Below are 16,685 nucleotides of genomic sequence, written 5' to 3'. Positions count from 1 at the left end.
GCGTCTCTCCAAGGAGGAAGCCTCTCCCCCATCGTTTTTTTCCCTCTCCTTGATCATATTTTTTTTAATTCCCCTCTTCCCATTTTATGGAAAAGGTTAAAATTAAATTCTCCTTTCTTTGGCATCATGACGATTTTGGTGGTGAGGAGAAGGGGATAGAAGTGAATAAACTATCTTTCCTATTTCAATGTAGTATTGCTTGGTGAGCTAAAAAGTTAGTGACCTTATCCCATCCTTCCCATTAGTTTATAAATGATCTGTTTGGTGGGAGAGCTGGGTTAGGTAAGAGTAGGATAGAATGTTTTTTCTTACCCACTTAGTCAATAATAATCTTTTGGGTTACCTCTGTTGTGTACATACTATGATGATGTAATTACCAATTAAGTATCATCTACTTGAAGGAAAATATGTAATTGATGTAGTCTTGGATGTTGATGTTCATTTGTAAATTGTTAAAGTTTTTTCCCTTGTATACCATGTATGGTGATCCCGTACACCCAAGATTTTATTGTACTTCTAAGTTTTCTTTTTATTCAAATGCACCTTTAAGAGTGACCATCAACTTGATCTCCAACAGATCAATGACTACTATGAGTTCCCCCTGCAACTAGATCTTGATAGGGACAATGGCAAGTATCTATCTCCGAAAGCAAATAGAAGCATTCGCAACCTTTATACTCTTCACAGGTATTGGTATTTCCACATCTTCAAATTTTAATTGGCTGAAGTTCTGTTCAATGACATATTCCATGTACTTCAGTGTTGGCTTTTTTTTTTAAATTTTCTTTTTATGGTTAATGTCTGTTTTGGTCCTTTGGGAAACTAAGGCAGTAAGGCTACACTTGTCTGAATGGTGGAAAACTGCAAGGTGCAGAATTTGGAATAAAAATCACTTCAATTTAATTGGTATGGTAAAAATGTGGGAAGCTTCAAAGTGAAGTGCAACTTTTTTACACTGAACGCTGTTTGAATTTTAGTCACTCCTATACCGTGAAAGTGAAAAATAGAATCACTATGGGTGAATTTGAAAGAACTTATTGACAGGGCTTTTCTCATGACATAACAATTGTGCAAGTCCAGGGCAACTTATGAAAATAGTAGATGATGTTCAAAAAACTTATGAAAACAACTTATACAATAACATTTTAACTCCATTTTCTCCTCAATTATGAAAACAAGTTTTACAACTGCATTATGATAATAATTTATTCAGTAAGAACTTAATTAAGACATTTACTCAAACACACCCTAAATCCCATATCTTTGCACTGACCTTATTTGCCATATGGACATAATAAATCAAGTGATTAGGAATTAGCCATGTAGCACAGTGGTGACTTATGGTTGAAAATACTTAACAGTCTGCATTTAGCAACAATTCCACTTTAAGAGTCTTAGAGAAGATGGGAAATTTGAATTAAAGGACACTGTGCTACATCTGTAGACTGAGGTTTTCTCAATTATTGTTTTTTTTAGAATCCATTGTAAGCTATCACTGTTCACAAGAAGTCTTTAATGTAGTAAAATATTATATACTGTAGCTGTACAGTTATCGTTATATATTTGTAATTGGCATCGCTTTTCTGTATTTCTTTGATCTTGTAATTGTATTAAATAAATTGGTTGGTGATTGTTGGGTCCACAACATAATGAGTTAAAAGGTTAAGTATGTTTTGATGCTGCTTGATCCAACTGAAACTGTCTTAATTTTGAGGTAAGAAGCTGTATAGGGTTTACAATTTTGACTTGTTAATGGTTATACATTTGGCTGGCCATGTTAAGTCAAGTTACTTGTAGACTAACAAGATTGTATTATTACAATCTTATGCACCTTAAATTTTAGAATATTTAGTTATTTTCCTCTGGAATCTATTTATAGTATTTTGAGGTTAACTGCTGGCTATATATGTGATGGATGCACTCACTCATTAATATGGTAAGAAAATGGAATTCATTGTGAGAGCAGAGTGTACCTCTATACACGGTAAGATGGTCATGGACTAATTGAAATTCATTTGTCTATCTTTTGAAGATAAAAATTGGATTATATTTGTCAACATGTGGTACAATGGTGATTTGCTTTGTGCTAAATACATGGTCTTTACAAGGAGATTTATCTCAAGGATTATAGCTTCTTTTAATTTTTTTTGTTCTCTTCATTTTGTATGTATACATCTTTTTTGTTATGCATGACTATTTGTCCTCAGCTCTTTCCAACTTTTTCTGTTCATCTTAATGAGTTATTTTTTTTATGACGAAAATCGATAGGACAATTTAATTATGGATTTAGAATTGGATTGATGGCACTGCCCTATATCTTTATTAACTGTGATTTTTCATTTATTTAATCATATACTTATGGGTCTTGTCTGCATCATCATTTTTGTTTTCAGTGTTTTGGTTCACAGTGGTGGGGTTCATGGAGGACACTATTATGCTTATATTAGGCCAACTCTATCAGATCAGTGGTGAGTAATTGAGTTCTTTTTGGTTTGAGACAATATACTTTTATATTTTATGTTTTAACTAATAAGCACAAAAGTGTTACCTTTTCACTAGCTTCACCGATTCAGTATTTCAGGATTCGTGTGCGAACGAAAGGAGGCTTTTTTCCTAGTTTCTTTTTGTGTTTTAGAGCTATTAATGGATGATCCTGAAGATGATTTGTTGGGTCCTTAAGAATTGCTAACTTTTTTTAGTTTTCCTTTGTCCATTGTATATTAGTATTGCTTTGTACCATGTTTAATGAAAAGTTCATATCACACTAGGTATAACTAGCATGAGAGTTTAAGCCCTTATATTGTCATGCTTAACATTTTGTGCTGGTTTTCATTGAGCTAAATGGTTGGTATATATATGTTTGTGTTGTGATACCTGTAGGCATGGTAGTCATTCCCTTTCTTCTTTGTTCATTATTTCTTACTGATTTCTTATTTAAAAGCGTACATAACTTGCTTGTTTCAGGTTTAAATTTGATGATGAACGGGTAACAAAAGAAGATTCAAAGAGGGCAATAGAAGAACAGTATGGTGGTGAAGAAGAGGTAAAACTTAATACTATTGCCTTGATCACTTTATCATCTATTCTTGGATCCTGATTGTCATTTTTCTTTTAACATTGTCGTCACATTTCTTTTTTGTTATTTTTCTTCTTTTCTATAGTTACCTCATATCAACCCTGGGTTCAACAACTCTCCCTTCAAATTTACAAAGTACTCAAATGCATATATGCTTGTTTATATTCGTGACAGTGACAAGGATAAGATAATTTGTAACGTGGATGAGAAGGACATTGCCCAACACCTAAGAGTAAGATGTTTGACTCATTGATGTCATATTACTTATGTTATATTTCTCTGATGCAAAATTTTTTCACTTTTAAATTATATTTTAGGCTAGATTAAAGAAAGAACAAGAAGAAAAAGAGAAGAAGAGGAAGGAAAAGGCAGAGGCTCATTTATACACCGTCATAAAGGTTACAAATCTAGCTTTCCCTCCCATCTAAGTTTAGTTTTATCTTTATATGCTTTCTCTGATATGCATGGGTTCTAAGAACTGGTTCAATGATACTATTTATTGGATCCAGATTGCACGTGAGGAAGATATGTGTACACAGATTGGAAAGGACATATTCTTTGATCTAGTTGATCATGATAAAGTATGGAGTTTTCGCATTAAAAAACAAATGCCATTTATGTTGGTTAAGGTATGAACTATTATTTTATCATTTTATTTGCACATAAAAATTATTCATGTTTGGCCTTCAATGCTCCATCTATTTCATTTTTGCAAGATTTTTTTCCTTTCAAATTTTTTTCAATTGGAAAATGTTTCATCTTTCCGTTATGAGTTATATGAATAAATTTATAAGATATAAACTACTGAAGTGGAAAATCATTTCTTCATTCAAGTTTCTCAGTGTTTGGCTATGGAAGTATGAAATTTCTTCTTCCTTTTATGTCGTTTTCTTCATTTTTCTTGCTGAGCTTTTCGGTAGGGTTTCTCTTATGCCTGTTGTATATTTATTTTTTGAGGATGTGTTTCTTTTAGATCATTGGTGTCTTTTAGTCTCGGTGATGGCTACCTTACCAGAGACCTATTGTGGCAGTTGGTTGACCGCATACAAATGGGGTTTTCTGTGCCCCCAATGTTTGCTTGTACATAAGATTTAGTTTTTGGTTTATCATTTGGGTTTTTCCCATGAAGTGATTGCCATTCTCTGTTATGTATTGTCTTGTATAGGTATTTGGCGGCCCTTTGCATTCTTTCCTATTGCCTTCATCATCTGCTTTTTTTTTGGAGTTTTTGTACTCTAATAAAACACCTAATCCTTGTCCGTTTACTTTCCTTGTCGTGTCTTTATTAAATTTCTGAATCATCTTTAACCTTCCAAATACAACAAAAGCACTGAAACACAGCTGCAGTGAAAACAACCAAAAAGCACTCGCCCAGATCAAAACCTAATCAGCTCCAATTGAATCCTGTCACCCAGCCACCATCAGTTGAAGTTAAGTATGAGTAAGGACTCAGTCGAACCACCCACTACTCCATGTCACCCTGGCAAAGATGATTGAATTAAGGTTGGAGTTAGGTGGGAAAATGAGGTCCAATAGGATTTCCATTTGAAGCTGAATGAGTGAAAAGCTTATCTTAGGTGTTTTTCAATAATTCATTACTGCTTAAATAGTCATTTTTGTTTTACAGGCTGTGTACTTATATTTACTGATCTGTAATTCATTTGATATCTGCTGAAACAGAACTTAATTCTTGAATTTCTTCTTATATTTCTGACAATGAAGTCTTTATCAGGAAGAAGTTGCTAGAGAGTTTCATATACCTGTCCCATTTCAACGATTTTGGCTATGGGCAAGGCGGCAAAATTATACATACCGGCTAAATAGACCATTGACGTCTAGTGAGGAAACTGGGTTGGTGAGTTCTTCACCCAAATTCCAATGCCGTGTCCCTAAAATGTATACTTATGTCTGTCTATATTATGTTATATTACATTATACCTTAACCTTAACCATGTGTTTTTATTTTTAAATTTTTTATTTCTTGATCCTACTAAATATTCGCTGAACATCACAGGCTGCCCTGTCTAATCATAATACTGTTTTCCTGCCGGCACTCATTACAAGTCCACTGTTCATAAACACAAAAACGAAGAGAAAAATATTCTGGATGTTCCCTTATTTTCATATGTTCCCAAGTATATATATTTATGGAGGCAGATTTTGAATTACAGTGTCATATTTGCTCTGCCTGGCAGATTAGTAGTCCTCCCTTTGAATTTTGACAATATCAATTTGCAAAAAAAAAAATATTTGAACTAAGAAATGTATACTACTGCTGCTTTAGGCAAATATTGATTGCTTACTTTTTTGTTACACGCTAACCTAAAATAAAACTAAAATAGGTGGGATGGAGAATAGGAGTGAAGTTTCATTGTTTGAACTGCTAACTCGAGAATATGATTTTTTTTCTGATCATTTATAGGTTGGAGAGTTGACAGAAGTTTCCATTAATGGAAATAATGCAGAGCTGACATTATTTTTGGAATTTGGAATAAATCCGGTACTGTTGTTTCTTTTAGATTTTACCTTAGTTCTCGATTGTCTGGTAGTGACTTTTAATTGACATGGATTTGTTATTTATTTTCTGCATAATGAATTAGGGTTTTGGGTTTTGTCCTCCTCCCGTGAAGACAAAAGAAGATTTGTTGCTATTCTTTAAAGTTTATGATCCCTCTCAGGAAAAGCTGCGGTACTTGCTCTTGCTATTACATTTTAGAGTGAGGCTACATTTAGTTACTCTAATGCCTTTTCTTGTTTTCTCAGGTATGTTGGGAGTCTTTATGTCAAAGGTAGTGGGAAGCCATTGGATATATTGTCTACACTAAAACGAATGGCAGGATTTGCTGTTGATGAAGAAATTGAACTATTTGAGGTTAGCTGATCTGCATCTCATGTATCATTATTTCTCGTGATTGCAATCCAAAGGAAGAGTAAGTATGTTTTCTTTCTTTTGCCCTCATCCAGGAAATTAAATTTGAACCTCGTGTCATGTGTGAACATGTTGACAGGAATAAGACTTATCGTGACAATCAGGTATACATTATGTGATTAACTGTAGATTTTTTACTCGAGTGAATTTTAAGTATATGCCTTGGTGGTTTATTACAAACAATCATCTCCATCCTAAATTGTATTGTATTGGGGCACCTACTTTATTGCAACTTCTGCTTCCATCTGTTTTTGGCAGCTTGAGGATGGTGATATTATTTGCTACCAGAAATTCCCCAAAGCTGGAAGTGGGGAGCAGCTTTGCTGTCCCAACAACGTTTATTCATTCTTAGAATATGTGCATAACCGACAGGTTTGAAATTTTAAATAAAAATTATAACTTTTTTATAAATTCTGAAATTTTGAATCCTCAATTTAAATATTGTCTTCTAACTGCAAAAATTATGCTTGATAAGTATAATGCTGCGAACTTCATCCATTTTTCAAGTTTGCACAGATAGCTTGAAAATTCACCTCTTGTCAAGTTTTTTGTATTGAATCTGCTGATCTAAAAAGTAATAAACACAACATTGAAACATTGGTCGGGTATTTGAAGGCCGGGTATTGATAAAACTAAGCGCATATATTTCTTCTGATTTTAGAATTGAATAGAAAATCTTAAAATTGAATGGAAAGTGGGTGAAGACTTGCTGGGACTGAGTTTTTATTAGATTTCCATCTTAGTTAGGGTACAATAGTATATAACTCAGCACTGCCAGTCTGGCAGTCAGTTAACCATAGCTACCTGTTAGGATTAGGCTAAACAATGCCATCTGACAGCATTTACTCCAATACTCAACATACTTGATTCTGAGAATAAAAGTATTGTAGTCTGGCTGCATCCTTGCCTTGATGACATAAGTTTATTTCATATAAAAAATTTTAAGCCAATTTTGTAAAACTAAGCAACATTCAAGGAGGTAAAAGATATAGAGGAAGCAAGGAAAAATCTATGGTATACATGTCTGCCATCTTCCACTTTTCCCTTCCTCTTCCATCCTTGCATATCTTGTTCAAAGCTCTGTGTTGTTGTAGTTATTAGTTCCATTTGGGCCCAAAACCTGTTACCAGAAATAATGGGGTTTTTTCTCTTGGGCTTGTTATGTGCAGCCTCTTAGGTTTGTAGCCCTTAAATTAGTGAAATGCTATGCAGGAATCAAGCTCCCCCTATTATTATTATTATTTAGTATTAGCCAAAGCGTATGTACCATTACTATTTTAGTAACTTTGTTTAAAAGGGAAAATTTGCCAGTAATTTGAAACAAAAAATAGGAAACTTTTTTTTCCTTGAAAACTAGAATGTGGCTGAATGCATTTGCACTGTTTGGATAAACTTTTCAACAAACACATGTAGGAAAAGAAAATTAGAAGGTAAAATGATTGAACTTTTCCCATAAATAAAACCTTGAAAAATTTGTCGCATTTAACTTCTTTAAAAATGTTGATTTTAGCTTATGATGCATAAATTAAATTTAACTCATGATTGAAGCTTGATTCTATTGTAGATATTTTAATAGTGTGGCATATTAGTTAGATAGTTAGTGAGATGTTAACTTTTGTAGTAGTACTATAAATAGGCATGATGTATTGTGATACATATATACATAAGAAATAAAATTTCCCTTTACTTCTCTGTTTTTTTTTTTTTTTTTTTGAGTTTGACTTGTATTTAATCCTTCTCCGAGATATATTTAAGTCATTACAGGTTATGGGGAAAACATAGCAAACAAAAAAAATACAATATATACTAACAGATGAATAGAAAATGCAGAACTATAATTACAATGCAAAAATAAGGAAAATAATGATAACAATTAATAATAATAGCAAGTTTAGAAATTTAAATAACAATAAGTTCAGAGAAATATCCAACGTAGTTGAACAGCCTTTCTTATAGATGTTGAGGGGTTTCAGTTTTATAGAGAAGGAGTATTGAGAAGAAAAGGATAAGAAACGAGAAAGAAGAAAAAAACAGCAAGAACCTTGTAGTTTGGGCCAGGGGTTGTGCTGTGAGAAGGGGGATAGGTGGTGGTCCGGCAGTGGGTGATGGTGATGGAAAAGGCCGTAGGCTGGAGCAGAATAAGTTGCATACGGTAGAGGAATAGGTTGCATTCAGTAGCAGTGTCACTGGTGGTTGACTGCACTGGCTACTGTAGCTGAACTGGTTTGCTTTTTGGTCTATGGTGGTTCACGAAGGTTAGCTTAGTTCTTTTTTCTCTTAATTTTGGGTTGGGTTTGGGTTTTTTTTCCTAACATTGTCATAACTTGTCTCACCCTCATAATATAACAAAAGGCCAATGTGTTCCTATCATAACACTTCATAATCAATTCAAAACTATATTCTGGAATATGTAATCTGAGTTTTGGGTTATGCAATCTATAATTATCCAAAATATATTCATGTAATCTGGAATTACATAATCCTATTTTGGTTGACACAACCTGGAATATGGTTCCGGTTTACCAAATTTGAAACCATATTCTTAATCCAGAACGTAATCTGAATGTTCCAGAGTTACATAGTCTGAAGTATAGTCCAGATATATTATTACAAGTGTATAGTAATCCTTTTTTGTAGTATGAGGGTGGGAGAAAAAACTATGGAGATCTCAGAAGAAATACCCCCAACTTGTTTTCGTTTTTAAATCTATTGTGTTGGTCAGGTCACAGGTCCCACAATAGTTTCAAAAAGAGGATTTTGCCTCAGGTCTAGGTTAGATTGCTCCAACCAATACTTCTTCCTTTCTAAAGAGGCGCGGGCCTGCAATGTGGGACTGGGGCATAATTTTCCCCAGGACTTCTCAACAGCATCTTTCTGCAATCTCCAAAGCAGCCACAATGGAAAGCCATGGAAATTCTGCATTGCTAGCACCATGTTATGGCGGCTGGTGATAAATCCACCACTGATGTTAGAAAGTATAATTTTGAAAGCTTGCATTCCTCATAATTCAATACTTTCTTTGACAGACTCTGGTTATTGAGTTCTTTATAGAATTTTGCCACATGGTGGTATTTGAATTATACACTATCATATATTGGCGTATTTTGGGGATCTTTGATAATTGTTCAGAACAGATTGGTTGACTTTGTTGTCCTATGTAATCTTGATATTGACCGGGTGATCTTTTGTTGCAGATGGTTAGATTATTTCTGCTGCATATTTAAGTGAATTTGAAAGATACTTGTGTATATGATTTCTTAAAAAAAATATTGAAAAAATGGAGGAATAATATTGCAAAAATAATATTGGGTTTTGGATACTAGTTTTCTGTGGTGTATTGTTTCAATTCCTTTTCAATACACAATATTCATTGATTTTTCAGGTTGTCCGCTTCCGATTTTTGGAGAAACCCAAAGTGGATGAATTCAGTCTTGAGCTGTAAGTTTCATTTGTACATACACGTAATTTTGTATATTAATTAATATGTTGAGTTTCATGTCCTAGTTAAAAAAAATTGTTTGCACGAATTACCATGCAACCTTGATTTGATTGTGCCCTTTTTCCCTGATCAAGTTTTGTTGGTGGACCTTTCTTGCAATTAAATTATATTTGATGATACGTATACATTCTGTGATCATCTAGGTCAAAGCTTCACACATACGATGATGTTGTTATGAAGGTTGCTCAACATCTTGGCTTGAGTGATTCTTCTAAAATCAGACTTACGTCTCACAACTGCTACTCCCAACAACCTAAAGCACAGCCTATAAAGTATCAAGGAGTTGAAAATTTGTCTGACATGCTGATTCACCTCAATCAGGTATTATTGCAAGTCCAAATCATTCTAGATAAAAATAATTTAAAATCCTTGCAATTTGCAAGACTTCCAAATGGCTGTCTATTTTACTTGTGCTCCTGGTATCATGAATTATTTTCTTTTGTTTTTGTTTTTTTTTTGTAGATTTCTGATATACTGTACTATGAAATATTGGATATCCCTCTGCCAGAATTGCAATGCATAAAAACTCTTAAAATTGCTTTCCATGTTGCTAAGAAAGATGAAGTGAGTATTTTTAGGGGTTTTATTCTCCTTTTTCAATATACTGTGTTATATTAAGATTTATACATCTAATGAGAGTTATAATTTCTCAGGTGGTCCTTTCTACTGTTAGATTACCAAAACAGAGTACAGTGGAAGATGTACTGAATGATATTAAGTCAAAGGTAAACAATATAATTAAAGTTGATATATTATCGTGTAAGCTGCTTTTTTTTACTGTGACTTAAAGATATATTATGCCCCGTTCAACTATTTTGATTTCATAATGAGTGTGAAGGTTGTCAAACTTAATAGTTAACTAAAACTCAATTTGTAGATTCAAGTTGTAAACTCATAAGAGTTTACTTAATTTAAAAAATATTAAAAATTCTATTACTGACATATGTGTAGCATACTATTCTTAATACAACAGTATTCAACCTAATGAGCATTGAGTTTGATTGACTTATGTTGAGTTTGATCTAAATGCTCAAATTACCCAACTGTAAGTATTTAAATTGGTTGGGTCGATTTGAATTCTTGGTGTTCATACTTCTGAACATCTCCAATGTAGGCGACAAAAATCTTGGTAACAAGTTGGATACTTAAGGGAACAACAAGTTGACATTTGGGGTCAAGAATCAAAAGTGGGATGGTCTAGTGATTAGGAGAAAAGGTTGAGACGGACATGTACTGATGCACTGGATTGTCCAATTTTTGAAGAAGATCTTTATTTCGAGGGGGAGACAATCTTTTCGGTTGCAGGGAAGAGGAGCAAACACATTTTCGTTTGGGTAATCATGCACAGTAGGTTTAGCCTAATCAACCCTAAAAAACTGGTATGTATGATTGTTCCCACCTATATGTTGTATTTTGGTATTATCTCTAGTGATGTTTGACTTTCCAATACACCTCTCACATCCAGTTGGCTTGATACATGGATAACATGGTAAGTGACCCTTTTAAGGGATCTATGATAGACTCTAATACCATCTTTCAAAGTGGGATTAATCTAACTCAACCTTAGAAAATTGGCTTGAAGACTAAGAGGAAGTCATCCCTGTGTATGGTGAAGTGGTGGAATAAAGATGGAAGGAACACCCAGCAACCATGGAGGTTTGGGTTTCATGCAAGATTGTCAACCCACAACCGCAATAATCAGTTTATCAAATATAATTCTTGTTGGGGAGGAATGAACTTATCGTTTGAGAAAGAATTTGACTCTTGAGATTGAGGACAATTCTGGTCTATGTATAATAGGTATGGTTCTGATGGAAAATAAGAACATTCAAATTCTCAGAATCTAATTTGAAAATAATTTACTGAATTCCTAAGTTAGACAATATCTTTGATACACCTTGTATACTTGATACACCTTGTTTACTGAACTAAGATAGCCTTATTGTCTTTGTGATGAGAGACTGTTTGATAGTGCGAGAAGGGTGTTTCCTTTATCTAATAAAATGCTGTCATTGTCCTTTAGATTAGTTCATATTGTTGTTATTGACTGGATTTAACTATCCTCTTGTCTATTTGAAGCATTCGTTTGAAGTATTTGTCGACCTCTTGTATTTTATGCTACATGAAATGTAATGGAATTAATATTATGTTGACAAATAGGTGGATTTATCTCATCCTGATGCACAACTAAGATTGCTTGAAGTTTTCTATCACAAGATATACAAGGTGCTGAATCATACACTTTTGTTTTCTTTGTTCAAATGCTAGTCTTACAAGCATGATTTCCTTAAGTTGACTAATTTTATTGGCGTTCAATGCGATGAGGGGAAAAATCAATTGATCTGTATCACTCATTTGCACTAATGCAATATAGCCTTATTGTTGACAGTTGTTATCAAAATTTGTATAATACTATTATCCTATTAATTACTGGCTTGTCACTCATTTTGTTTTGAAATTAGATTTCACATTACTGATATTTCTCAATATTTATGTGAATGAAGTTTGACTGAAATATCCATTTCGAAGCAATTTATATGCAGGATAAGGAAAATTTATTGGCATATAATTTGTTTTGTTTTTTGGGTGTAAAAACTAATAATTTTGTTTGACATTTGTTAAGTGCTGCTTTATTTATGAAGAAGTTTCAAACTGGATAGCTGTAAAACTAATAAACCTTTTGCAGATTTTCTCGCCGAGTGAGACAATTGAGAATATTAGTGATGAATATTGGAAGTTAAGAGCAGAGGAGGTAAAGATTTGTTACCTTTATTATATTTATTTTTATAATTAGTATTCAAATACAACATCTCGATTGGGGAGATACTATTTTGGATGCGATAGACATTGTTTTAGTTCTTGTCATCCTTCACTTGTTTGAAGAGAATGTGTTGATATTGAAAAATGTGTAGACAATAGACATGTGACATGTATTTGTAAACAAAAAGATTGGGATGTCGCATGATTGTCATGTTTGAGTATGTCATGGTCCTTTTCCTTGAATATCTACGGCCTTTTGGATTTTCCCATGAAAAACCCTCCTGGCCATATCTCTTTAATATTGAAATAATAAAGTTTAAAAACGATTTTAGTCTCTCAAATTTGGGTCATTTTGTCCCTCAAATTAAAAATTGTCTCTCTAGTCCCTGCAGTTCAGAATTTGTCTTTTAGCCCCTCTTTGGAGACATTGTTAGAGACATGATATATGGTAGTTTTTGAATTTGCAATTCGTGATGGTTTTTAACCACTGTAATTTAGTTTTCTAATTTAATCATGAAATACGATATACGGCAGTTGTTAAAGCTCGAAATAAATTAAAGAAAAAAGAAAAATAGAAGCATGGGCACGTATCCTTCTTATTTAGTCCAAAAATCCTCAGTGTGATCATTTGTCGGTCCAATTAAACTGACTGCCAGGTGAAGGCAAGTAATTGAAAGAATTCTGATCAGAGCGATCCTGGAATTCCCTACAACCCAAGGGAGATGGATAAAATTTACCTCTATATTGATGACAGCCAAGCACAACAGTAAAATCACCTATAAAGGACCATGGAGCTGAAATCTGAGAGATTAGAGAGAACTTGCCACAAATCTCTTCTAGCTAAATAGCTGCTGACACACAAATATCCTATAAGACATGCTTAAAAGAAAGAGAAACTTGTTGTGTAGAAGAACTAAGGACGGCTGAATTAATATCTTTACCACTGTAACACCCATGAGATGGAAGATCTTTTTGTTTTGTACAAAGAACTTAAGATGTAAGGATTCCCAAAACTGAAGAGTGATATGAATCTTTATAAGAGGTTCAGCCACAAGATGAAAATCTGGTTTATGAAGAAGACAGATTATTAACTATCCTCTTTGCTCTAGGTTGAGCCAGACCTTTTATGTTTCATAATAGGTATTTCATCATAAGATAACAAAAAATCAGTCTAAAAGGATTTCATTGTTCTAACTATCAGAGTCCATTTTGGACTAAGTTCTTGGACCAAGACTGGCGTCTCTTTGCCCAGATAATAACACCAGTGGTGGTTTTGAAACAGAAATGCAACAGCCTTTCTAATATTTATTTCAGGAATTTTAAGAGTTATCTTTTCTTCATCATTTTGAATTTCTTATTTTACATTATAAAAAAAATTAGCTGTGATTTGTGTCAAGATAGATTTACCTTACGAGCGTTTTAAGAAATTAAAAATTTTTATCCTTACTTTAGATTTCATTGATGTTTAAGCTTTTGCAGTTCCATTAATTCTATTTTCAAAACTCCACAGAGTTCAGTTTTCATTTTGTAATAGTCCACAAAGTATAGTAGTCGTGCCGCTGTCACAATCCTGCCTTGTTAGTTTGTTATCAGCCACACTGCACAACTATGCAGGAATGACTGTAAATTTGTAATTATGTCCTTTTGTTATTGTAGCATGCTGTGAATTTTTTAGTGCATGATTCCTCTTCATTTTGGTTTCTTGTTACGAATATAATATTCTTTTGTAATATTGAAGATTCCTGAAGAAGAGAGAATTCTTGGTCCTCTTGATCTGTTGATTCATGTTTATCATTTCTTTGAAGACACTTCTCATAAGTATTTGGTAAGATCAAATATCTGGTATTATTATAATTTCTCACTTCTTTTTCCGTCCAAATATAATTTTTTCCTGTAATTGAATCATATTTCTGCTTTGATACATTTTTTTTACAAACACTTTTTTCTCGATTCTGTGTGGGTGGATTGAAACATGTAGAATTTGCAGAAAATTCAGAATTTTGGGGATCCTTTTCTATTTGTTATCCGTGGGGGTGAGACATTAGCTGATGTCAAATTGCGGATACAGAAAAAGCTTCAAGTTCCAGATGCGGAGTTTTCAAGCGTATGTATGAATGTGTTATTTTATTTTTGGCATTTTAAAGCTTGGTCAACTTTTTTGGGACATTAACGAATATGTACAAAGTTCGATTTGTTTTTCTGCTTGTAGTTAAACTACCGTCCTGCTTCCATTACTTCTCTGCATGTAGAGTTGACAAGGTTTTATTTCATGATTGATGTATTTGTTCCCATGTTGTTTGTCTTTCCAGTGGAAGTTTGCATTTGTGTTACATGGTCGTCCTGAATACCTACAAGATTCTGATATTGTCTGTGCTCGGTTTCAGGTCTGTCAATATTCTCTTATGTGATTTTTCATTTTGGTTGTGAATGTACGAGTTTGAGGCTGTCAATGGAATTTGTTTAGGCATATTGTTTGATTTCTACATGATTAAGTTAATACAAATTTGAATTGTTTGTTTGTTTAGAGAAGGGATATTTTTGGTTCTTGGGAGCAATATCTTGGTCTGGAACACACTGTCAATGCTCCAAAAAGGTCTTACGCAGTTAACCAGGTAAATGTTGGGGAGTGGCTTCTTTCTGTCTTTTGGGAGATTCCCCAATGTAGCTGTGTGGATGGTATATGCACTAAGTCTTAAAAAGAAACCAAAATGTGGATCTAGCATGCAGTCATTCAAAATTTAGGGTAGTTAAAATAATAAAATATTTACAATTTATATACAAAAAGAAAAAGTTATTACTTCTATGCATGGTTATTTGAGTATATTCTGTTACCTCTATCCTCTAAGAAAATATACAACATAGAAATAGACTTATTTGAGAATAGTTCAGTTAGTTAAACTGTGAGAGCAATCTAGAAAATATAATAGAGAAAAGCGCACGGAAGAAGGCAAGCTATATGTTCTAAAATTACTTTTTCAGTCTCACCCTTAAACTCTAACATGACTATAGACATACCTCAAGCTCATCTTTTTAGAGGAGCTAATTCTCAAATTAAGTAGATAGGAAGTTTAGAATCATACGGTTTCACCAATATAGATGTACCCAAGGTATATGCAATGTAAGATCGAGCAAGGTGAAACTAAGGATCACATTAAATCACATGTTCCATGGTTTAGTTATCTTGGATCCGTTTGCGAAGTGACGGGGATATTAATAAGAATGTTAAACAAGATGCAAGGTGGGTGAATGAAATTGTGTAATAAATAGTTCATTATGAACATGAGGGAAAGTTAAACCAATCTTGTGACTTGACACATATGCCAATGATTGAAACTTTTAATAGGATTAAGCTAGTTGCCATTGCAAACTTGTTATTATGGCGGTATCTTTAGGTGTTTTGTGAAAAATACTTAAAAGAAATGATAGTTTGATACACATAAATTTTTTATATTTATATGATACTACTCTTTTTTATTTTTTATTTTCTTTATTTTTGAAGAATTATAAAAATTCACTATTTTATAATCATTTTGTCGTTGTTACGTGTGTCATGATAGTACTCAATACTGAAAGACAGAATTACATATCTTCTAAAATAAACAATATAAGATAATGTTAATCTTTAATACAGAGACGAGTCTTTAGTTCCTATAGCTCCATGATATATCTTTTCTCTCACTAAAACATTCATAGATGAATTTTATTTTACATTTATATCTACAACTTTTGATAATACAATTGGAAAGAAAAGAAATTATCGCATTTGCACTGGATATCCAAATGCAACACCGGCTGCATACAAGTCACTGAAAATAATTTTATGTGCAGGTTCCAGCTGTCTACAACGATCATTTCTCAAATATCCAGAACCGTCACGCAATTGAGAAGCCTGTAAAAATCTACAACTAATCAATCTATGAATCAGTATATAACACCTTATGGCAGTGACACTTACAGTTTTATGAAGTGATGACAGAAGTGTAGATTCAATCTTTGTCAATTTGTAGCTTCATCATTACTTAGGGGGATAGGTGTATAGCTTGATCTGTCTTTCCTGGTAGTTAAAACTCAATAACTCCTCGTCTCTTTGGTTTTAATTCCTTTGTAAATAATAAATAATAAGATTTTGGGTTGGATTTTTGTCTTTGAATTATAGCTATACTTAATTTCTGGGCCTTCTATTACATTACAGGCTTGTTACTGTATACAACTACACTTTAAACTGATATGTTTAAACTCACCTGCAACATTTTTCAACAAACTAACTTCACCCCTTGATGAATAGTTTAATTTATTTTCACCCAAAACCTTTCTAAGAAAAGATAAAGTATTAACTCTTAATGCAATTTTTTTAAGATAAAAGAGTAGTTTTAACATAATTTATGACAGGTAAGTTTTCCATGTTTTCTATCAGAATTCTA

At 33.1% G+C, this 16,685-nt stretch overlaps 1 protein-coding gene across 1 annotated transcript; it reads left to right on the top strand.

The window, feature by feature from the left end:
• Nucleotides 1-252: 252 nt before the first annotated feature.
• LOC124820671 (ubiquitin C-terminal hydrolase 13-like) lies at nucleotides 253-16,448 on the top strand. Its single transcript, XM_088097251.1, has 24 exons — nucleotides 253-277; nucleotides 522-687; nucleotides 2,394-2,468; nucleotides 2,965-3,043; nucleotides 3,162-3,308; nucleotides 3,394-3,474; nucleotides 3,586-3,705; nucleotides 4,809-4,931; nucleotides 5,499-5,576; nucleotides 5,677-5,765; nucleotides 5,840-5,948; nucleotides 6,041-6,109; nucleotides 6,264-6,377; nucleotides 9,388-9,443; nucleotides 9,648-9,825; nucleotides 9,967-10,068; nucleotides 10,158-10,229; nucleotides 11,665-11,730; nucleotides 12,191-12,256; nucleotides 14,003-14,089; nucleotides 14,243-14,368; nucleotides 14,574-14,648; nucleotides 14,790-14,876; nucleotides 16,093-16,448. The coding sequence occupies exons 1-24, from the start codon at nucleotides 253-255 to the stop codon at nucleotides 16,171-16,173; spliced, it is 2,271 nt and encodes a 756-aa protein (XP_087953377.1). The 3' UTR covers nucleotides 16,174-16,448.
• Nucleotides 16,449-16,685: the final 237 nt, after the last annotated feature.

This window comes from Vigna umbellata, chromosome 8 (genome assembly GCF_029865625.1).
Source record: "Vigna umbellata cultivar VRB3 chromosome 8, Vumbellata_1.0, whole genome shotgun sequence".
Lineage (NCBI taxonomy): Eukaryota > Viridiplantae > Streptophyta > Magnoliopsida > Fabales > Fabaceae > Vigna > Vigna umbellata.
This window is presented reverse-complemented; position numbering and strand designations above follow the sequence as displayed.